The following is a 25,590-nucleotide window of genomic DNA, read 5'->3' as shown; positions in this document are numbered from 1 at the left end:
GGAAAATCTGAAAAACATTCACGAACGTTTACTGATATACGGCAACCTCCCACTTACAAAGAAGATGCTGGAAGTACAGAAAAATTCACACATGGGTAGTAGGTAGCAGCAATAGTAGTAGTAATAATAATTGCATCTTTATATTTTCTGTAAATATAATTCTGTAAATTGTGAAACAATTTAGTCTGAATGCAAATGTTTCCTGCACTCTAGGCTAGGCTTACCTGGAAGATTGGGTGTTTGTTTCTCATTTCTTTCAACTGTAACTTCTTCCACTGTTTTAGGTGTGTGATCATCTGCATGCTTTACAGGAGTTGAGACAGCCCCGGGTTTAGAAATTCTCTCTTCCTCTCTGCTCCGGAGACTATACATCAGTAAAATAAAAACTTATGAGCATGCCAAGACAATGTCAAAAAAGGGTGACAAGGGACTTGCTCTAAAAGATAACAAAATATTGTAAAAACTTAGTAATTAAAACTAGAGTGCTACTGCCACAGAAATAGATAAATAGATCCATGTAACAAAACAGAAAATGGAGAAATATATCCACAGTACCAAAGTTTATTACGGAAGCAGCAGCCCAAAACTGCTGGAAGAGAACACACTGTTTAATAAACAGTGTTTAGAACAACTGTCCACAAATTTAGAAAAATTAGATCTCTATGCATATCAATGACATAAGTATAAATTTCAGATAAAGTCTTAAACATAAAATATATTTTAAAAATCTTATCAAAAATAGAGGACTCGTAAAGTAAGATTCAGTGCACAAAATGAAGTGAATACATAAAAAGTTTAAAAAGGTGTGAAAATAATTTGAAAAAATATGTCTTAGGTTGAACCAAATGAATTTTTTTTAAGTTCAAACAACTGAACATTAGCAATTTGACCAAACAAATGTAACAGGAGTTCAATTTTAAGACTATATATTGATCTAACAATACATATAATAAGAATTTGATATTTAGAACATACGCAAACACACTTTTTAATTATTTTAGAATAAAAAGAGCCAATATGTGAACTCATGGACAAAAATGAAAAAGACCTTGGGCTTCCCTGGTGGCACAGTGGTTGAGAATCTGCCTGCTAATGCAGGGGACATGGGTTCGAGCCCTGGTCTGGGAGGATCCCACATGCCGCGGAGCAACTAGGCCCATGAGCCACAACTACTGAGCCTGCGCGTCTGGAGCCTGTGCTCCACAACAAGAGAGGCCGCGATAGTGAGAGGCCCGCACACCGCGTTGAAGAGTGGCCCCCGCTCGCCACAACTAGAGAAAGCCCTCGCACAGAAACGAAGACCCAACACAGCAAAAATAAATAAATTAATTAATAAACTCCTACCCCCAACATCTAAAAAAAAAAAAAATGAAAAAAACCTAGAAACAGACTTCCCATAATATGGAAAATTTCTCATCAAAGGAATAAGCTGGAAGGATGCTCACCTGTGTTAAGTGAAACAAACTACTATCTGAGGAATATGTGCAGAGCCTGATCTTTTCAAATTATTTTTAAAACACACAGAAACTCTATGATGCTAAAATGTTTGCACGAGTACGGAGGAAAGCTTAATTCAAGAAGGAGATCTGGGATGAGGTGGAGTTGACAGATTTGGCCTATTTCACCTAGAACGTTCTAACGAGCATACAATGCTTTCATAATTGAAGATTAAAAATTAAAATATTAAAGTTACAATGAAATAGAGTTATATCTGGAGACATGAAAATAGCCCCAAAATAAAATGTGAAGAACAAACTGCAGAATATACGTGGTGTGACATCACTAAGGTATTAAAGAAAACTCTCCACAGCTACACAAACACATGTCGACGCCACATGCAGAAAGACCCAGACGGACAGAGGCGACAGAGGTTCTCGGAGTGGGGAGCAGACAAAACAGCAGCCCAGGGAAATCTGAGATTTATCTCCACTATTTCAGTTTTCCTAAGAAAATATTTACATAGTACTTATGAAGTAAAGACTGAAATGTTTTTAAATATTTTAAAATAATGTTCATTATTTAAAAATGGAATTAAGTCTAATTTTAAACAATGAATTTGATTCTATTACTGCATATTATTAGCAGTCTCGTACCAGGAAAAAATTTCTTCCCGTTATCCTCTTGAAAAAATAAAACATAAGCACTTTTCAGAGTTTCTATTTTCATGTTCATCTAACTACTCAGTGGGGGTGTATTCCAGTTTTAAATTATATGTATTAAATGAGCTGCATGTAAGTAGAACAGTCTTTCAGAAAGTAAAGCCAAGATATCTTCTAGCTCAAACCAGAATGAACTTTCTAAATCATAAAAGGTTAAAATTTTTAGCCACTGCTTATGTAATAAAATCTTACATACAATTAGTCTAAGTATAAATAAATACAGTTAAACTCTATCCCCAAACTGCTCTAGGCACCTCAGAATATAAAGGGAAATACAAAATAATAAATTCTCCTTGCATTCTTTGCACTGAAAAATGCAAATGATGCATTCTCATTGCATCTTTATAGATGCAATGAGATGCAAATCTCATTGAAGAGAATGAGATTAAAGAACTACATAATTTTAGTAGTTCTACAGATTTTGTTGCTCTGCAACAGACTTTAAAGACTATTTGCTTAAAAAAGATCAAAAAACAAACGTTTCCAATTGATTTTCTTGTTTCTTGTAACTTAAAAATTCTAAACTTAGAATGTGACCAAGTGACATTAATGATAACTAAGAATCATGATAATATTTTAATCTGAACGTCCTCCCCAGTGATAACCAGGACTGTCATGCAATAGGGCTCTTGCTCCGTACATCACACGGAACTCCCGCTAGTAGAGTTGGCTAATTTTCATACTCTATACCACCTTTCTTTAATATAATTATTATGACTTAACATTGCAGATGGGTGGAATGCACATCATTCTATTAAATTTTTCATACAATTAATATTTGGAAAAATCATTGTTCATTTTTAGTGTATTTCCATTATCTACCAAAAGATGGAAGCATTATTCAATACATGCAGATTTGGAGCCGTGCTGTTAATGGAATTGTGAAGCAAGTCATTTATGTAATTTAAAATTTTCTAGAATCCATATTAAATAAATGAGGTGAAATCAATTAATACATTTTATTTAACTCAGTATACCCACAATATTATTTAAGTAATCAATATAAATGATTAATGAGGTATTTTACACATTCTTTTTTGTGTACTCAGTCATCAAACTCCAGTGTGTAGGTTCACACTTACGTCTCTATTTAAACTGGCCACATTTCAAAGGCTCCACAGCCACATGTGGCTAGTGGCAATGGTGTTGGGCAATGAAGATCTAGAGTAACAGTATAGAACAAAATAATCAACTTTTCCAAACATTTAAAGTGTTCTACTATGAGCATGTATGACCATTAAGTCTATTATAAGACAAAGAATAGAATTTAGACACACAGAATCAGCCTACAATCAGGGGCAGTTATTGAAAGTGAAGCCATAAAAAAGGAAAATATATTTTCCCCAAACCTTCCTTACATAGTTCTACCCTAATGGCTCCCATGTAATATTTAAGCTTTAGTAAAAAACAACTTTTGCTATTATGAGTCAAGCCAGCTTTATACAAAAACCATCTTTGTCCTGAGTTGGACTCATGTTTATCTACCACACTCTGGCTCCTAGTAGCCTAGAAAGAAACTCCAGGCATTCTAGGGGACCTTGAGACCCTCTGAAGGGTGTTTTTGTTTTTCCCCTGGAGGGTAAGCAGATAGGTTTTGTTTTTCAGATTTTTCACTTGTACATATTAATCTAACGGTAATGATCCATTAATCTAGAGACTTTGGGCTGGTTAAAAGCTCTGCGGAACAGCTGTTAAGACAAAGTCTCTGAAAGAGAGTTTTTACAGTCACATAAATGGGCTCATTGTAAACAGAGCCTTAAATTGTATCCAGTCAACTCTGTAAGTACAGTAGCAGATTAACACACATTCAACCAGATCAGCAAAGGGTAACAGATTAAGTGCAAAACTTCAGGTGTAAAGTCACAGCTGTTTGGGACCACTTAGTGCAGGCAGAGGGCAGGCAGCGAGGTCAGGAGAGGGACCTGGAGAGACACTGCAGGTCCGTCCCCTCGGCAGCCCCTGCAGGACACAGGGGCCAGAAGCACTCAGTGGCCAGCAGCTTTCCCCAGACACTTCCTAGGTTGGTTTTACAGTGCGCGGTCTCTGACAAGACACCTCCTCAAGATTGGCTTTCCCAAGCCCCTTGGAGGGCAGATTTCCTGCAAGTTCATCCAGTGACACCACAGTGAATTCTCTGCCATGCAGTGGGCCTCAGGTGTTGTGAGGACAGGTGGGGAAGCTTCTTCCTTTGGCAAATCCATCTCAGCACCAGGGGAAGGACCTGCTCCTTACATCTGATTCTTATATTTTTCAGTTCTCTTTGTTTATTACTGGCGAATCCCTTGTCACTCCACTCTCGTTATATTTAATCTCTTTGTATTAAATTCGCTCTGTTCACAAGAAACTGTGCTTTCTGTCTTTTAGACGCTGATGAAGTATGTCAGACTGCCAATTCTTCAAGGAGTTTTATTTCTGATTTCTAGTTCTCAAACACCTCCCCATCTGACTGGTTACATCTTATTTAAAACTAATCTTAATACAGGAAATAAACTGAGGCTGAATGTTCACTGTAATAAAAAATCCTTTTATAAAGCTAATTTCCTCTTATATAATAAATGACTCATCCTACATAAGCCAATTTATAATTTCTTTTCAGAAACTCATTTATTGCATAAAGGTAGGCAAGATCTACACAGCTTAGGATGAACACAGCAACTAGGTACCCTTTCAAGGCCACTGGACTATCTCAGCCCCAATTATCAATAAAGATAGAAACTTAGAAAGTAACTTAACCAGACTCCAAAGTTCTTCTCCACTGGCAGGGACAGTTCGGCATGGAGGGCTCCTAATACATATGAGAAAGAAAAACTAAGGCACACTCAAGTCTGACTTCTCAGAATACTGCAGCCATTGCTAATCTTCTAAATTTCATATGGAAACAGATATTTACATACTGCGGTTCCTCCTCGACAGCAATTCAAAAATTACAGCATGGCACACAGACGATTATAGGGATGAAAAAGGCAGAGAGATGTGGAGATTCTGGGCTGGTACTTGGGCAGAGAAGTGAAGAGCTGCCCAGGGAGTATGCTGAGAAAGCAGGGGGAATAATTACCTTATATCTACTTGGCTACATTTGCAAGCAAAGTTCTCACAATTTAAATTTGTTCTTTATACATTGTAATCTATTTTCAAAAATATATATATGTGTGGTGTACGTTTTTGAAAAACTATGAGTGTCTGTATTGCTCACTTTGACAAATGGCTTTCTGGCAATAACCTAGCTACATATTTATATGAAGCCTATCAGCTTGTACAGAGATTCTCATCTTGCATGTTCCTTTATGATGATAATGACTAACCTAGTCCATCTGAATTAGAAAACAGATCTGTTGTTCAACAAGTGTAATTGAAAAAATGATCAATTTTTAGTAAGGAACAACTGGGGAAAGACTAAGAAGGACCCTTCTTTCACTTAAGGGACAACAGCATCATCAGGGCTTCACTGGTGGTATGATTATTACATACTTAGATTAATATTTAGAGTAAACCAAGCCTTGATTGTGCAGTATGTTTGGCTGATTTTATAACAAGAGACCAGTGTTACCATACTCTTCATTTTTTATTAACATTCTCTCAAAGGCAATAAAGAATTGTCCTACATTATTTAAACTAGAAATAAGATTTTTCATATACTTACTACTTTTACACGTGAGTGGAAGTCTGTTTTTATAATATTTTATGTTTTATATTGTACAAGAAAATAGTTCTCAGCTGATGGAGTAAATAAAATGTACACTTTTACTTTAAAAATAGTGACTATAAAGTATAATATTTAAGCTTGCCTTGCTGTCATTAGGTCCATGAACTCCTCTTAGGGGTTAAAATCCATCACCAATCACTGAGCACAACACTACTAGACCTTGGTCTATATTAACTAGAGAAATGTATCAGCTATGGTCCTCCCTCAGCCCTTCCCCTTACAAAGCATATGAAAACAAAACCTCAGTTTGGAGTTTTAATCCTGTAACCGAAAATTCCCAAGGATTGAAAGTAACAGTTGGCTCTTATCTGAATAACAGAAGTTCAGGATGGGTCTTTAATATTCCACTCACTTTCAAAGGTTAGACAAAGAATCTTATTTTAAAAAGATTTAGTAACAATTCAAGTGATAAACTTTGAAGTTTCACATTCTCCCTAACCAATTTTCCAAAACAGGAAAAAAAAAAAACGTTTAAGAACTCCAAATCCCTGGCTATGTTGCCCTTGTGGTCCAGCCACACCAGTCACCTTGCTGTTCTTCCAACAAGCTGAATGTATCTCCATCTCTGTCTTATTCTGGAATGATCTTCCTTTGGCTGGCTCCTTCTCACTCACTCATATCAAGATAAGTTGACCGTAGAGAAGCCTTCTTTCTGCCCAAGCATGTCTCTAATACTGCCCCCTCTTCCTGCACTGTCACATCACCCTGATTTTCTTTACCGCTAATGCAAATTACTGTTTCATATTTCAAACGCATTTATCAGTTTTATTCACTTGGATATAAGCTCTATGGTACAAGGGATCTTGCCTAGATTGTTGAGGGCATAATTTATAATCATACACTGACAACATGTGCATTATCAAAAAATACTTCATAGGGGTTTCCCTGGTGGTGCAGTGGTTGAGAGTCCACCTGCCGATGCAGGGGACACGGGTTCGTGCCCCAGTCCGGGAGGATCCCACATGCCGCGGAGCGGCTGGGCCCGTGAGCCATGGCCGCTGAGCCTGCGCGTCCGGAGCCTGTACTCCACAACGAGAGAGGCCACAACAGTGAGAGGCCCACGTACCGAAAAAAACAAAACAAAACTTCATAAAGGAAAAATGAGCGGGGTAATGTCAAAATTACTGGTGAAGGAAAAAATCTTTCAACCTTCACTGAAGAACACTCACTGTGCTGACTGCTGATCACTCACCATCAACTGTGCACGGCACAGGAGGCATAGAAAAGGAGGCATCAATTGTTGATTAAATTCACTAAGATTTAATAAACTGAATCTCTCTACCTGACTATCTCTGAGGTGAAAGCGGGAGGGAAAAAAGGATGCAGGACTCCACAGCATGTCTGAAAAAGAAAATGTAATAGTACCTGCACCAAATTAATTACCAACAGTATCACATATAAATCTTGTTTTGAATCAAGCATCTTTCAAATTGGAGGTAATAAAATCTTTTCTACCTAAGACAAAGGACTAAAACCAAGGATCAGGGGAAAAAACCCTGAAATTCACCAGTCAGAAGAAGGTTATACTTCTCTACATTTTGAAACAGTAAAAAGAAATGTTCAGCTTATGTATATGGATGTTTCCACAATAATTTTTAGCCTATTGGCAAAGTTCTATGTATGTTCCAAACAGAACTACACAATATCTAACAGAAACGATATATACTAGGGCAAAAGAATATTTACAGCTCTCTAAACTCAAAGAAAACAACTATGGAAGGTGACATATAAGGTGTGTAAATAAAAAAACTAGATCTTTAATTTAAAAGCCAAGGCTTCTCTAAGGTATTTAAGCAGAAACACCATATGCCCTACATGCATGTGTATGAGGACTCACCTGGCACTCTGAGAGAACAAAGGCATGAACCTGCATTCAACCCTGATGATATAGGTGGACTGTATAGTTAAAGGATTTTTGATCCCATTATTTAACTTGATTATTTAACTTGGCTCAATGCTCGGATTTAGGCTAGAAATTCGCATTCATAAGAACAAATTTAATCATCATATATTTGTTACACCATAAGCAGTATCAATACTGACACCACTAACTTCAGAATTCAGTGGAGACATTTCTCTCAAGAGAAACAAACAATGAAACAAGTATTTTAAACTTCTACAGTTTTAATCTCTAGACTGCTTTCAAGTACTTCAGAAGCAATCATTTTTATGAAATAGATGTGCTAAATATAAATCAGACTTTTTCCTGTTTGTTAAAATATACAATTCCCTAAAAACCTTAAACAGCTTATTCTCAGATGCACCTTGTCAGTTTATGGAATGACTGAGTATAAGAAATACAAAATACAAACCTTTACAATGCAAATTTTCTACAGTTGAACCTTATCCTAACTGGTCTGAGCTTTTACTGTAATAGAATTTTTTCAACAATGCGACGGCTTATGATTAATCAGTAGCATGAGAGTCACTTTTATTAAAATAGTTTATAGAACAGAACCAAAAACGTAAACATATGTTGCTCCTCTAGGGAGAAAACGCATAAAATGGATCTGTTAAATTAACTGTAAATACTAGGGAGAATACAATATAACCAAACAGAGGCTTAGAACACACTCTGCAAATCAAATACTCTCTAGTCATGCAGGGACTGCAGTGAAATCAGTGAAAGAGTCTTCTCATTGACAGCCCCTGACAATCGCCATGAGGCAGTGCCACCAGCCAAGGACTCTCAGTATGCCCAGCTCCCTCCTAGAGAGGGAGTCTCGGCCCAGAGTGGGCAGTGAAAAAACACCGAATAAAATATACAAAACAAACTTAGCAACAGCATCAAGCTATAACAAAATCACTGTAATAATTCTCTATACATATATTATTTTTCAATTTAAAAACAAAACTATTTTAACATCCTAGACCAGGGAAGGACTGGCAGACTTTTTCTGTAAATGGCTCTGTGGGCCATGCAGTCTCTGCCACAACTTAATTAGGATGAGTTCCAGTAAAACTTTATTTGCAAAACCAGGCAGCAGTCTGGATTTGGCCCACAGGCTGTAGTTTGCCAGCCCATGTTCAAGACAACAGTAAGGGTACACTGCTCATCCAATTATTATGAAGAAACACGCTCATGTGTTTTTCTCAGAACTCAGACCATATAACATTTGTTCTCCAAGAAAAGAACATCACACAGAGGAACATAAGTAGGTCATGACAACAATGGAACACAATGGAATGCTTTATAGATTTCTGCTCCCTTAAGTAACCTTCCACTTTTTTCTTTCTCTACACCCATAAGGTCAAACACTTAAGTCAAAAGGCCAAGAGCTTTAATCCTGGCTCTAATCTCTTGTCAACTACATAACCCTGGACTTTATCACAACCACTGAGCTTAAGCTGACTTGCCTACAAAACGAGCAAATCTTCTTAGAAATGGTTTAATATGAGCAGATGTGAAAGCACTTTTGGAAACTCTAACTGATGATACTATTACTACTACTACTAATCACCATACTAATGAGAGCAGCCAATATTTGCGCCAGGTGTTCTAATAACTAATTTAACTTTCACAACTTTGTAATGTATGATGCCTTTTTTTACAGCAAATGAGAAAACTAAAGTGCAGAGAGGTTTCAAGGTTGCGCAAGTAACCAATGGCAGGGTGGGACTTAAACCCAGGAAAACTTGCTTCAAAGCCCAAAGAAATCACTATATTCTATTGCCTCTGACAAAATGAAAGTTACTATTCTCAACAGATAACTGCAGTCTTACAAACATACGAAAATACTCAGAAATCTAGGAAGAGAAAAAGGTGGGGCTAGTGTTTTACACACTAAACTGAAACTTTTCTCACCAGTCTTTTTTGTTTCACTTTTTAAACAAGAGCATTTAAAGAACATTTGTAAAACAAAGACATCTGTACAAAATTAAATAACAAAAAGAAAATGTCCCATGTGTTTTTTAATACTAGGATTTTACTCTCTTACTATATCTAAGTTGTTTCTCAAAATGCAAGGCACCCTCTATATTAAAACTCCCACAGTTATCTGGATTTTAATATTAACTTTAGGGGGGAAATGAAAATGAAACCTTTAAGCAACTGGTACTACTTTACATCCTGTCTTTTGACAGGCCACTTAATTTTCAGGAATTATATTCTCAGTACAAACATTTGGAAAAGAATCTGAAGACTTTTTGTCTTCTGTACTCAAAGTACTATCTTTTCCTTAGTATATGCTACATGTTCTAACCAGAAGTTCCCAAATCTGGTAATGTATAGAAGAGAATGCTATCAGGAACTTTAAAAAAGTATTCCCTGCCTCCACCTCAGATGAACTGAGAAGCAGGCCCAGGATTCTGTATTTTTAAAAGATCTCATATAACTGGTGTTACCCATAAAGAATACTTGAGGTTCCCAAGAGAGTAAAACAACCCAATATAATATGAAGATAGTTAAAAAAATTTTTAAATCCTCTTCAACTTTTAAAGTTACAGATGTCAAGTGTTTAGGAAATCTAAATGGAAAAAAGTAAGTATCAGAAAGAACTTTCTAAGGTTTAGAATTTGATTACAATAAATACAAATGGCCAAAGTTTTGATGAGCATTTCTTTCTTTCTTTTTAAAGGAAAATCATGTCCAAATTGCTTGATGCCAGCCTAGCTTCTAGGTGAGAGAACTGTGTTACAATTACAGCCACTCCCCGTGACTCATCAGGGATGTTAGCTCTGTCACTGTGTACATGTTGCAGCAGCTGTCCTTTTCCAGATAAGGTCTGTACTGTGTCAGGGAGATTTTTAGAATTAATATGTTAACCTGCAGCAGTTAAAACTAATAATCGACTGTAAGTCCATTTTGCATGTGACATACTATAATATTCCTTAAAAAAATTATAACATTAATTACAAAGATCAGGGTTAATACAATTTATATGTCTAAAATCTGAAATTCAGAGAGAATCAGCCTCACAAATATCTAAACTGTTAGCTTCAGCTAACACCCTCATGCAGTAAGTCCCAAATCACCACCTTGAATCTTAAACTGGTCAGCTCTGGACCTGAAATTTCAAGTGTCTACAGAAGATCTCCATATGGATTGCTGTTAAACCCTAGGTCCACCCCTACGTGGCCTACAGAGCCCTGGGGAATGTCCAGAATTCTTATGTAAAGTGCTACACGTATGTGTACATGTGCATTTTTCTGGAAAGAAGAGTCATAATTTTCCTCATATTCTCAAATGTATATGTGACCCCAGAGACTATAAACTCAGGTAAGTCATATACTACTAGCATAGCAGACCCTTTGGCATAAATACCAGACAGTGTACTTTAAAGCAGAAAATAAAGTCCAGGTTAATCTCTCCACTAAAGGACTTCTACTGTATACAGTTAACTTGTCCTAAAGCTTGCTAGCATCTTCTAATGCAGTGGGTCAGCAAATTGCAGCTGAGAGCCAACTTTTTAAAAATAAAGTTTTATTGGAAAACAGCCATGCCCATTTATTTACATACTGTCTACAGTTAGTTTTGTGCCACAAAGACAGAGCTGAGTAGTGACAAGACTTGGCTCACATGCCTAAAATACTTACTCTTTGGCCTTTTATGAAACAGTTTGACCTCTGTTATTCTAGATAAGAAATACCTAAATTGATAAAGAAACACGAACCTAATTTAAGTAATCCAAAGACAACCTATCTTCTAATTTTATTTCTAAGCAAAACCAGAAACATGTACCAAGCACACACACCTGTTTTATTTTAAACAACAGAGCATGATTACCTGCCATTGCTGGGCTGCTGTGGAGACTGTCTAGAATGGTCAGAAGGCTCTGACCGCTGGTCAGGAGATCGTGATCGGCTGTGACGGGGAGGCCGGTCGTGTGATCGACCAGAATGATCTGATGCCAGTGACTGAATTTCTGAAATGTCTGTTAAACAAAAGAGTGCTGTTTATTTTCCCATGAAATGACTACAGTAAAATATAAGGTACTCCAATAATAATGGAAATAAGTTACTAAATATAACTTCATATAAAATGGTTGATTTAAGCATTAACTTAATCAGCTACTATTCGATATTGGTGAGCTGTCAACAGAAAAAATTTTTTTTGAATTCTTATATTTTGAAGGTGTCTGGCTTATAGAAAATTATCATTTCATTCTAAAATGTCAAATCTTCCCACTTTAAGAAACAGGTCACTTAAAGGGTCTCTGCAAACAGAGCCACACTCACCATCTCTCTCAGAGGCATTAGCAGAGTGGATACTGTCAGAAAGATCAGGGACATTCAGCAGGGTAGCCCGCTCATCTCTCTGAACTACCATCTTTAACTTGCCTTTAGACCTCTCTATCAATGTCTTTGCATCTGTCAATGACATATTTTCCGTCACGGTACCATTTATCTGCAACAGAGAAGAAACTATAGGTTGAAGGTAAATGACAAAAATACAAACGTTAACTTAGTCTGACATGAACAGGAATATCTAGACTACTCCTGGGCTTGCTCTGAGAACCAAAATATTCCCTTTACACTTTTCCTAAACTATCAAAGTACTCCTCCTTACTGAAATAATAAAATCTGTACTACACTGCTGCTCTGCCAGAAAAGCCCAAATTAGCATCTTCTACCTCCTCCCCATCACTTTCTATTACTCATGGGCAAACTAACAAAACACATCAATAATATCCGGAGGAGTTATCAAAACCACTTAATGTGGAACAACAAACAAATCTATCTATAAAAGTAACTCCTATTAGTGAAAAATACACATTTGGCGCTATTAATTCTCTAGGATGACTCTATGCCCAAAGAAAAGCGTCAGTGTTGACATGTAATAATAGCCAGTGGCAAACTATCTAGTCCCCAAATACTGATTTTTAATTCTTTTTGGCAAAATCGCTTCAAGCATGAACAGGAGCTATGTGGTCACACTAGAACTTGTTTTCTACTGCAGTTCATCAAAATGTAAGAATATGACTATACCTTCAATACAACATCGCCTTCTTGAATATTGCCATCTCTTGCTGCCAAACTATCTTGTGAAATTTCCTTTACAAATATATGGCTGGCCAATCGAAGACCATATTCTGAAATAATATATTTAAATGTCTTTAGTGTAAAATCCCAAGAGTAAAATCCCAAGACTCTTAAATAGAGTTTAAAAGTATGAAACTAATAATCACCGCATAGAGTTTTTAAGTACAATCAGTAATAAGAAATTATTCTTGGCCTCCCTGCAAAGAAGACATTTCCTCTAATCATCAGAAAGTTTTCACTGTCAGTGTGAAAGCAAAGGGAAAGTGCGTGGTTCAAACAAAAGATTGACACATCGTGCTCTCACTGTACTGAAAGAGAGAAAAATCCGAAGAGATAACCATTTCTCTCTGATGGTGTCATGCTGATGCACTAGCTTCTCAGAAGGTTTAAAGAATAAAATTCTGAAAAGGAAAACTCTGGAATCCTTTACGATTTTGTTGATGACTTTAACACCTCTCTGAGAGACATACACAGAGCATCAGTGTGCACCACTCAAACGAGGGCTTCAAACAAGCCAAGCAGATGTGGGGAGGAGTTAAAGATGCCAGTCCTTCCAACAACCGACAAAGTGCCCAAAGTGCCCAGGAGCGTGGCAACATTAATTGCACCTGTGGGTGAGGGAGTGGTCAGAGTTAAAGAAGTTACCAGGAGAGTCCAGAAAACTGTCCAGGGGGCCTGCAAAGCTGTACAATGACTACAACTAACAGTATAATGTCAATAGAACAGGACTGCCCCAGTTGCGTTAGGATAAAGAGTAGGACTGAGTCTTACTGGGAAAGAAAAACAAAACAAAAACCAGAAGGGAAACAAAACTGTTTTTAAGATGGGATAAGTTAGCAGACCTGCTACTCAAGCTTTTAAAAGTTACATCAGTTACAGTTCAACTTAAGGCAAATATACAAAGAGTGTTCACAAGCAGGAATAGAATCAGGGTTAAAAAAAAGAAAATGACCTTCTAGGGGATCTAGGCAGTCAACTATGTGTGCTTTAGAAATGGTGACTATATCTCACAGAAAGAAAGTATTGATTAAAAGACTGTCCTTATTTAAGACTTAAAAATTATAAATGACCAAAATACAGAGATGACTCTAAAATATTCCTTGTATATTAATGTATTCGTTTATTCTAAGTATTTCCTTAGTAAATATTAACTAGGTGGTAGGCACTAGAGATAAAAACCAGCAATTGAGACAGTCCCTGCACTCTGGCAGCTTCCCTAGTCAGTAGGGAAAAAGACGTTACCACAATTACCTGTGTGATGAAGAGTTCGGATGGAGCAATACATGATTCTGTGCCTAGTGGGGGTCAGAGAAGGCCTCCCTGAGAAGCAAATGCTAAAGCTGAAACTCTACCTAAGAAATACTAACACTAAACCTGAGAAATGGACTTCCCTGGTGGCGCAGTGGTTGAGAATCCACCTGCCAATGCAGGGGACACAGGTTCGAGACCTGGTCTGGGAAGATCCCACATGCCGCGGAGCAACTAGGCACGTGAGCCACAACTACTGAGCCTGCGCGTCTGGAGCCTATGCTCCGCAACAAGAGAGGCTGTGATAATGAGAGGCCCGCGCACCGCGATGAAGAGTGGCCCCTGCTTGCCACAACTAGAGAAAGCCCTCGCACAGAAACGAAGACCCAACACAGCAAAAATAAATAAATAAACAAATGTGGGTTTAAAAAAAAAAAGAATATAAACCTGAGAAATGAGGTTGGGTGGGGGTGGTGGTGTGTGTGTGTGTGTGTGCGCGCATGCGCGTGGGTGTGGGTGTGTGCGTGCGTGTGCACACTGGTCAAGACAGAATGGTTAAAAACAAGTGCACCAGAAGGTATGAAGGAAAGACAAGACAGGTTTGATGAAGTCATAAGTGTAGGGCAAGAGTCAGACAGAGAAGCAGCCCAGAGGACCCTGTAACCATGTGGAGCAGTCCACAGAATGGACCAGGGAGATCCAGAGACTGCATCATGAGGCTGGGTGAGTCACTTAATAGACAGTGGTGTGATGCTCCTCACCCGCCGTGCCCCACAACACAAAAAAGGAAAAAGTAACGATGTGTTGATTAACTTGATTGTGGTGATCGTTTCCTAGTGTATACATACCTCAAACCATCACACTGTACACACCTTAAATACATAACAACTTTACATATTAATATACAATGTCAATTACACCTCAATAAAGATGGAAGAAAAAAAAAGATGCTGGTCGCTTGGATGAGGGTGGTGGTGGTGGAGAAAGGAGGAGTAGGACAGTCAAGTGTGGTGTTTAGGAAGTTAGAAGGTGTTAACCGGGCATAGGAAAGCAGGGGAAAAAAGATGTCACGGAAAACTATACCATGCTGCCCCCGGCTGGCTTGAGAGACCGGGTAGACAGGAATATATGCAATGGGATATTTCATAAGAAACATTCCACGAGGGAGATGTGCTGTATCTGAGGGATGCAGACGAACACCTAAGTGTACATGCCTATGAGTCAGCTGGGGCACCAGGGTACACACACTGGACCTAGGGAAGGAGCTGTGCCATCATGAGCAGCCCACGACACTGAGAGACATGAGATTTCCTAAGGATGTTATATGAAGTAGAAAAGAGATTCTAGAACAGAAATCCACAGAACACTGAAAGGTAGAATGAGGACAAAGAGATTGCCAAGGATACAGAAAAGAAAGAGGGAGGAACCCCTGAAACCCACAGCATCACAGGAGCCAAGAGAAAACATTATTTCAAAAAACAGGGAGTGGTTAATTATTAGAGAAATGCAAATCAAAACTACAATGAGGTATCACCTCACACCAGTTAGAACGGGCATCATCAGAAAATCTACAAGCAACAAATGCTGGAGAGGGTGTGGAGAAAAGGGAACCCTCTTGAACTGTTGGTGGGAATGTAAATTGATACAGCCACTATGGAGAACAGTAGGGACGTTCCTTAAAAAACTAAAATAGAATTACAGTATGACCCAGCAATCCCACTACTGGGCATATACCCAGAGAAAACCATAATTCAAAAAGACACATGCACCCCAATGTTCACTGCAGCACTATTTACAATAGCCAGGTCATGGAAACAACCTAAATGCCCATCAACAGATGAATGGATAAAGATGTGGTACATATATACAATGGAATATTACTCAGCCATAAAAACAAATGAAACTGAGTCATTTGTAGAGACATGGATGGATCTAGAGACTGTCATACAGAGTGAAGTAAGTCAGAAAGAGAAAAACAAATATGGTATATTAACATATATATGTGAAACCTAGAAAAATAGTATAGATGAACCGGTTTGCAGGGCAGAAATAGAGACACAGATGTAGAGAACAAACGTATGGACACCAAGGGGGGAAACTGGGGGTGGTGGGGGTGGGGGTGGGATGGGATGAACGGGGAGACTGGGATTGACATATATACACTAATATGTATAAAACAGATAACTAATAAGAACCTGCTGTATAAAAAATAAATAAAATTCAAAAAAAACAGGGAGTGGTTAACTATGTGAAATGGTACTGAAAAGGCAAGTAAGACAAAGACTAGAAATTTCTACCGGATTTAGTATGACCAGTTCTAGGAGCAGATACCAGAGAGAGAGGGCTGAAGAGTGAGTGATGAACAAGGAGAAACAGCTCTGAACACAGACAGTCTGACTGAGAAGTTGGTATGGATGAGGGCAGAGGGGAGCAATAACCAGGAGACATGTCAGGTTTCAGTAAAGCGGATCAGAGCCAGCCTTCAAATACTCTTACACCTTTTTATCAAAATGATCAGTCATCAACGCTTTCCTGCATGGGAGAGACACGCCCACGGCAGCAAGAAGCCACAATCAGACTCATTTGTACCAAATGTGATTACCTGAGGGGAGGCAGCTAGGCTTCAGTTTCAAAATTTTTTGACAAACAAGTCCTTTGCTTTTAGAGCAATATCCTGTGGCGGGTCCTCTCCCTCCGACTCTCCATTTAGAAAAGGCAGCCTGCCCTCCCTCCGAATCCAATGATTTCTACCCAGATGTAGGTACTACTGATCCTGACAGCTAAGTAAAACACTGAATTGCAACTTGGTGATGGCGTGACATTTCTTGTATTAGCCTATTCTACTCACAAGAAGTAATCCAAAATCCAACTACTGGACAATTTATGTGAAGTACTATCTGCTACAACAAAATGATTCAAGAAGAGGAAACAGATGACCCCTGAAGCCTGACATCACAGGATTTGATTTAAAGCAACAGGACACAAAAACGAAGATAACAGAAGACAACAAAGCAAAGATATAAAGTGATGGCAAACTTACTTCTCATTAAAATTAGTCTTAAAATTTTCATGTGAAAATGATAAACGAGTTGGTAGAAAATACCTTCGTTTTTCCGGGATTTCACCAGTGTGACTTTGGTGGGTCTGGCAGGTTGACTGGAAGCCACAGATCGCCTATCAGATCGCGGAGACAGACTCCTCTCTCGACTTGCACTTCTATCCCTGGCCCAGCTCTTCTCACTCCTCCTGTTAACCATGCCCCCACGGCCACTTCTCGGGTCGTGTACTTCCTCATCATAACTATCTTCTTCATTCTCAGATACTGGTTCAGGATCAGGACGACTTACTGGTATCTGAACTTTCTTTTTCCTTCGAATGGTCTACAAATAAGAAGGATTAGAATATGAGCTGATTTTCATATATGTACTTTCAGTTCTTAAGAGAGGAAGATCACATTTTTCTGGTCTCATACTCATTATAAATAAGAGATATAATACACAAATATAACAAATTAATAAGGAATACTTTTCTATATTGGTTATCTTTTCTGCTCTCCTGGTAAACAGATCTGGTTAAGAAGCAAATTTGGAATAGAGGGCCTAATAAAGTTCCTAATTAATTCAGAAGATCTTCTATGTGTAATAATTACAAGCTTACAGGAAAACTAATAATTACTGGTGGTTTGAATAAAGGAGGGAGCACTGTACTCTAATACAATCAAATATACTGTAGTTGTTACCAAACCAGAGCAAACTTGCAGGCCCAACTTGATTCCTTAAAAATTTCAGAATCCATGAGTATCAAGGCCCACAACTGTCCTACTGGAACTCTAAGAGAGAAATTTACTGTACTTCCACACTAACACTGAACTTAGTGTTGTGTTGGAGCTAATAACTCCATGATACTCCACCAATACAAACTTTGTTTCTCTCTCTCCAAAATTTGTAATTTATGGTCTATGCATAAATTCCTTCTTCTGGCTTTCTTTACTCAATTGACTCTGATACTGGTTCAATTTTCCCTGTCCACTTATTTCCTTTACTTTCTGTAAGATCAAGATCTATTTGCGTTGCCTTCTGACTGAGTGGCCTCTTAATCCCTGGACTGCACTCTGTCTTCTCACACCAGTATACATTTGATCTCATCAGAGATCTGCAAGATCTTCTTGAGTAACACTCCTTGTCTTCTACTTCTGACACCCTGATCTACTGAAACTTCTCCATGTCCATCTTATGTCTGACTCCTCCATGCCCTCCTATTCTCCTAGTCCATCAATTCCCTCCTGGTTTCAACTGTCTTCCTCCCAAGTTTGATGAGTTGTCATGCTTCGATATTTAAATGATTTTCTCTAGCCCCGGGATACCACAGCCCTGTACCTGCTGAGTCAGGACCCAGCCCACCCCAGTAGGCTGGCACCAGCCCCTGGACCCCCAGGGCCCTGCAGCCAGAGACTCCATGACCAGCCTGCCTACGCTGGGCACTAGCCCTGGGACACATAGGACCCTGACCCTGTCCACCAGTAGGCCGATACTAGCTCTGAAACACCTTGGACCCATCAGCCAGCCACTCTGGGATCCAGCCCCACTCACCAGTAGGCTTACAAAGCTTTGGAACACCCCGAACCCTGCAGCCAGTGATGTCTGAAACCAGCCTGCTCACCAGCAAGCCTACACTAGGACCCCTGGCCGCACAACCAGCCACCCAGCTCTACCCACCAGTGGGCCTGCACTAGAGAGAGTGGGCCCAAATCAATAATATCAGAAATGAAAAAGCAGAAGTTACAACTGACAGCACCGAAATACAAAAGATCACAAGAGATTACTGTGAACAATTATACGCAAATAAAATGGACAACCTAGAAGAAATGGACAAATTCCTAGAAATGTACAACCTCCCAAGACTGAACCAGGAAGAAATAGAAAATATGAACAGACCAATTATCAGTAATGAAACTGAATCAATAATTTAAAAACTCCCAACAAACAGAAGTCCAAGACCATATGGCTTCACAAGTGAATTCTACCAAACATTTACAGAAGAGTTAACATGTATCCTTCTGAAACTCTTCCAAAACATTGCAGAGGAAGGAGTGCTTCTGAACTCATTCTATGAGGCCAGCATCACCCTGAGAGCAAAACCAGACGAAGAGAAGAGAAAAGAAAATTACAGGCCAATATCAAAGATAAACATAGATGCAAAATTACTCAACAAAATATTAGCAAACTGAATTCAACAATACATTTAAAGGATCATACACCATGATCAAGTGGGATTTACCCCATGGATGTAAGGATGGTTCAATATCCACAAATCGATGTGATATATACCACATTAACAAACTGAGGAAGAAAAATTTTATGATCGTCTCAATAAATGTTGAAAAAGCTTTTAATAAAATTCAACATCTACGTATGATTTAAAAAAACTCAACAAAGTGCATATAGAGGGAACATACCTCAACATAAAAAAGGTCATATATAAGCCCACAGCTAACATGGCGGGCTCAATGGTATAAAGCTGAGAGCATTTTCTCTAAGCTCAGGAACAAGACAAGGATGCCCACTGTCGCTCTTTTATTGAACTTAGTGTTGGAAGTCCTAGCCCCAGCAATCAGACAAGAAAAAGAAAAGGAATCCAAATTGGAAAGGAAGAAGTACAACTGTTACTGTTTGAGGATGACATGATACTCTATAGAAAATCCTAAAGGCATCATGAATAAACTGCTAAGAGCTCATCAATAAATTCGGCAAAGTTGCAGGATACAAAATTAATACAAAGAAATCTGTTGTATTTCTATACACTAACAACGAACTATCAGAAAGAGAAATTAAGAAAACAATCCCATTTACAAATCGCATCAAAAAATAAAATCCCTGGGGGCTTCCCTGGTGGCGCAGTGATTGAGAGCCCGCCTGCTGATGCAGGGCACACGGTTCGCGCTCCGGTCCGGGAAGATCCCACATGCCGCGGAGCGGATGGGCCCATGAGCCATGGCTGCTGAGCCTGCGCGTCCGGAGCCTGTGCTCCACAACAGGAGAGGCCACAACAGTGAGAGGCCCACATATCGCAAAAAATAAATAAATTAATTAATTAATTAAAATCCCTGGGAATAAATCTAACTAAGGAGGTAAAACACCTATACTCGGAAATATAACGACACCAATGCAAGAAACTGAAGACAACGGGAACAGATGTAAAGATATACCAAGTTCATGGACTGGAAAACTTAATATTGCTAAAATGACCATACTATCCAAAGCCGTCTAAATATCCAATGCAATTCCTATCAAAATGCCAATGGCATTTTTCACAGAACTAGAACAAGTAATTCTAAAATTTATATGGAAACACAAAAGACCCCAAATAGCAAAAAACGAACAAACAAAAACAATCTTGAGAATGAAGAACAAAGCTGGAGGCATCATGCACCCAGATTTCAAACTATACTATATGGTTACAGTCATCAAAACAGCATGGTACTAGCACAAAACCAGACACATAAATCAATGGAATGGAACAGAAGGCCTAGAAGATGAATCCACACTTACATGGGCAATTAATCTATGACAAAGGAGGCAAGAATGTACAATGGGGAAAAAACAGCCTCTTCAATAAATTGTGCTGGGAAAACAGGACAATTACATACAGAAGAATCATACTGGACTACTCTCTCATATCATGCACAAAAATAAATTCAAAATGGATACAAGATTTAAATATAAGCCCTGAAACCATAAAACTCCTAGAAGAAAACATAGGCAGTACACTATTTGACATCAGTCTTAAAAATATTTTTTGGATATGCCTCCTCAGGCAAGGGAAACAAAAGCACAAACAGGACTACATTCAACTAAAAAAGCTTTTACACAGTGAAGTTAACTATCAACAAAACAAAAAGGCCGCAGACGCAATGGGAGAAGATATTTGCAAACAATATGACCCACAAGGGATTAATATCCAAAATATACAAAGAACTTACACAACTCAACGTCAAAAAATAAACAAACAACTCAATTAAAAACTGGGCAGAGGATCTGAATAGACATTTTTCCAAAGAAGACATACAGATGGCCAACGGGCACATGACAAGATGCTCAATATCACTAATCATCAGTGAAATGCAAATCAAAACCACAATGAGATATCACCTCCCACCTGTCAGAATGGCAATTATGAAAAAGAAAACAAATAACAAGCACTGACAAGGATGTGGAGAAGAGGGAACACTCATGCTCTGTTGGTGGGAATGTAAATTAGTCCAGCCACTACGCAAAACAGTATGGAAACTCCTCAAAAAATTAAAACTAGAACTACCATATGATCCAGCAAATTCCACTCCTATTCACCCAGAGAAAATAAAAACACTAATTAGAAAAGACATTTATGGGAATCCCCTGGTGGTCCAGTGGTTAGGACTCTGCACTTCCACTGCAAGGGGCATGGGTGCAATCCCTGGTCGGGGAACTAAGATCCTGCATGCCACGAGGCCAAAAAAAAAAGGAGGGGAGGGAAGAAAGGAAAAGGAAAAGACATTTGCATGTCTCTGTTCATTGCAGCATTATTTATGATATCCAAGATATGGAAGCAAAGCAAGTGCCCATCAACCGATGAACGGATAAAGATTTGATACACACACACACACACACACACACACGAATACTACTCAGCCATGAGAAAGAGTAACATCTTGCCATCTGCAACAACACAGATGGACCTGGAGGGTATTACACTAAGTGAAATAAGTCAGACAGAGAAAGACAACTACTGTATGATTTCACTTATATGTGGAATCTAAACAACAAATGAACGAACATAACAAAACAGAAATGGAGTTACAGATACAGAGAACAGGCGGCTGCCAGAGGGAAAGGAACAGGTGAGACAGATCAAACAAACTTCCAGTTGCAAAATAAATGAGTCATGGGTATGAAATGTACGGTGTAGGAAACACAGTAACTACCTAGTATCTTTGTATGGTGACATATCGTAACTAGATTTATCCTGGTGACCATTTTGAAATGTAGAGAAATATAGAATCACCATGTTGTGTAACAGGAACTAACAGTGTTGTAGGTCAATTATACTTCAAAAACAAACAAATTTATAGAAAAAGAGGTCAGATTTGTAGCTACAGAGGTGACGGGGGCTGGGGGGATTGGATGAGGGCAATCAAAAGTGCAAATTGGGGCTTCCCTGGTGGCACAGTGGTTGAGAATCCGCCTGCCAAGGCAGGGGACACAGGTTCGATCCCTAGTCCGGGAAGATCCCACATGCCGCAGCAACTAAGCCCGTGTGCCACAACTACTGAGCCTGCGCTCTAGAGCCCGCGAGCCACAACTACTGAAGCCGGCGTGCCTAGAGCCTGTGCTCCACAACGAGTGATGCCACCGCAATGAGAAGCCTGCGCACCACAATGAAGAGTAGCCCCCGCAACCAGAGAAAGACCACGCACAGCAACAAAGACCCAATGCAGTCAAAAATAAAATTATTATTATTTTTTTTTTAAAGTGCAGACTTCCCTTCATAAGATAAATAAGTACTAAGGACATAATGTACAACATGGTAAATATAATTAAAGTTGCTAAGAGAGTAAATCCTAAGTGTTCTCATCACAAGGAAAAAATGTTTTTTTCTATTTCTTTAACTTTGTATCTATATGAGATGATGGATGTCATAATTTCATGAAGTCAAATCATCATGCTGCACACCTTAAACTTACACAGTGCCGTATGTCAACTGTATCTCAGTAAAGCTGGGGGGAAGTTACTTTCTCTTGACCCGTTGGTCCTGTGCCAGGTCAAACCCTGTCCTGTATTATCTTCCCCTTCAGATGGCTGCATCCCCACACCGGCTGGTTAGGTTCTCCTCTATAAATTCATTTTACTTGCAAGAATTCTTTCATTTATTCAGCAATCCTTTCATCTACCTCTTGTTGCCTCAAATTCCATGGAATGTGCTAACACAGGTATCCCGAAACCGTTCTCTGAGATGCCAGTCACTAGGCCTGATTTATAGAGATCAGTGCCACTTCACCTCCCCACTCCCACATGCTTTCAGTGTCTCATTTATTTGGTCTTCCTTCCTGGTCTCAGACAATTCGATCCTCTTCCTGCATGAACAACACCCTTTCAGAGGGGCTTATTCTCATCCCTCCCCACCTCCAAGACCTTTCCTCATCAATTACCACCCCCCCGCAAGCCAGGTACCAACAACTATAATCTCTCCCTATTTACCTCCAGTCTGTCCTCTGCCTACTAATCTGCAAACTCATCTTCGATTCCCATCTCGCTACTCATTTCCAAGCTATCATCTTTTCTCTTCCTTTTGTGACTCACTTTCTTCAAAGGGCTGCTCCACACTTAATACCGCAGCTTCTTACCACCAAGAGTGATCAGAGAAGGCCTCCCTGAGGACACATCGAAGCTAAAGGTCAACAAGCAGCAAAAGGCCAGCATGTGGAAAGGACAGGCAGCCAAGGCCCTGTTATGAATGAAGAAAAGGCTGCCTGCCTTGCTACTCTTGGTGCCTCATGGCTGAGGCCCTTCTCGGGCAACATTTACTGTAAAGCACCCCTCACTGCCTCCCTGAGTCTTACTCTCACCTCTATTTCCATCTCCAACATGTTGTATTAGAAGCAATTCTTTGTGTTAGCACTTCGATCTTCAATCGCTCCCTAGTAAGGTATAAACAAAATAACCAGTTGAGTCCTCAAAGCTTTCCCCGTCACTCCCCTAAGAGAGTGAGCACCACCTGTCTGAAATCTGCACCTGACGCACCCTCCATCTCAGATGATTTGCATGATGGCTGTGACTGTGTGTACCCATCAAGCCTACTGAAATTCAAGTTCCCTGAGGAGAAGGTCCTGGCCAGGTCATTTTAACTGTACCTGTAATGAAGTATTTGCACGTAGTAAGTGTTTAACTCATTGAAAAATATCCAATCCTGCTATGATTCCCCATTTATATTATGAGTTAAGTACTATAAACCCACTCAGGCTTGGTAATCATACTTGATTTTAACACTGAAAATTGTGAAACAAAAATTTTGGGAAAAAATGCCTACTTCAAAACAGGTCAGCTGAATTAAACATTCAAATATAAAACAAAACAATGAAATTATGTAAGTACTAGAATAAAATATAAGATATATGTTTTTATAACTCCGGTAAGGTAAAGACTTTTGTAAGCATGACACCAAAGGCAGAGCCAATCAAGTGAAAGTCTGACAGATATGACAGGATAAAAATGAAAACATTCCCATGATGATGAAATAAAATGATATAAAAGCAAACCAAAAAAACACTGTAAACAACGTACACACACTCACAAAGAAAATGGAAAAACAATATTTGCAGTGTATACCACAAAAGGCTAATCATCTTAATACACACAACACTAGTGTGACAGTCATCAACATAAGAATAGGAACAGGCAAAGAAACATAACGGGAAGTATACATACCAGGTGAAGATCAAACCCACTTGTAATTTGAAATACTATGTTTAGTCCATCAGTTTGGCAGAGATGTAAGCGTTGATAAAATTGTACTCTCTCAGTAGCTTATTGGTTTTCTAATGGGCAAATTGGCAATCCATGTATCAAAAGTCGTTCATGCCATCTGACTCTAAAAAGCTACTCCTAAGAAGTTATTCTTAAAAAGTAACTGAACAAGTAGATAGAAATACGATGATCTTTATTATTTTTAAAATAATAAAGATTATTTAAAAAATAATCTTATTAAAAATAATTTTAATAAGATTATTTTAAAATAATCTTAATTTTTAAAAAAATACTTGTGGAAACTGGACATTGAAATGCCCATCAGTGAATGCATTGAGGAAGTGTGCACACACACTGAAATGCTATGCAGCCATGTGGGTAAATACTAAAGTGTTCAGAGTTTATCTCTAGGAAGGTGTTTTCGCCCATTCGCTTCATAATGCTTTTTTAGTATGTTCAGAATTTTAGTAAAAACTACACATGTTCACTATGTTATAAACAATCTTTTACTATCTTCTCTTCACCTACTGTTAAACAAAATTAAGCACATTTATGGTAGTTATATTATCAAAGGAGTTCTAACATTTTAATTCAACGGAAAAGAAATTTATTGAGCCTAATGCCCAAGGGATCTTAGTTTATGGGAAGATATAAACTAAGAACCATCAAAATATAAGAGCCCAGGGCCGGGGAGGGAAGGAGCTAGCTACTCAGAACTGGGGGGAAAAAAAACATATATAGTGACCTGAGGTTCTGGTTATGGCAGGAGATGAGTTAAGGAAGACATCCTACAATGAAAGGCCACATTTTAAAACACTACGGTTTTATTCTCAATGATGAAACCTTAGCGTATGTTGATGACGTAACCCACTCTCTTCAGACGCAGGAATGAACAGCTACCCTCTGCTGACTGAACATGCTTCCACCCAACCCTCCTACAGCTTCTCCCTGAAGAGCAAACTACTTGCCCAACCTTCCTGAGTTCCACCTTTCCAAATGA

At 38.8% G+C, this 25,590-nt stretch overlaps 1 protein-coding gene across 6 annotated transcripts in view; it reads right to left on the bottom strand.

Moving 5' to 3' along the window:
- Positions 1 to 25,590, bottom strand: part of TJP1 (tight junction protein 1) — a 255,520-nt gene that overhangs the window by 37,044 nt on the left and 192,886 nt on the right. For all 6 annotated transcript variants that reach the window (XM_030878391.2, XM_060293719.1, XM_030878393.2 and 3 more), the window contains 5 exons: positions 17,195 to 17,471; positions 12,790 to 12,893; positions 12,040 to 12,208; positions 11,588 to 11,735; positions 225 to 364 (listed from right to left, as the gene is read on the bottom strand). In XM_030878391.2, the coding sequence (XP_030734251.1) occupies positions 225 to 364; positions 11,588 to 11,735; positions 12,040 to 12,208; positions 12,790 to 12,893; positions 17,195 to 17,471 (838 nt within the window). The remainder of the gene's footprint in view (positions 1 to 224; positions 365 to 11,587; positions 11,736 to 12,039; positions 12,209 to 12,789; positions 12,894 to 17,194; positions 17,472 to 25,590) is intronic.

Source organism: Globicephala melas, chromosome 2 (genome assembly GCF_963455315.2).
Source record: "Globicephala melas chromosome 2, mGloMel1.2, whole genome shotgun sequence".
Taxonomy (NCBI): Eukaryota; Metazoa; Chordata; class Mammalia; order Artiodactyla; family Delphinidae; genus Globicephala; species Globicephala melas.
The sequence above is the reverse complement of the archived record's forward strand: the minus strand, read 5'-3'. Positions and strand labels throughout refer to the sequence as shown.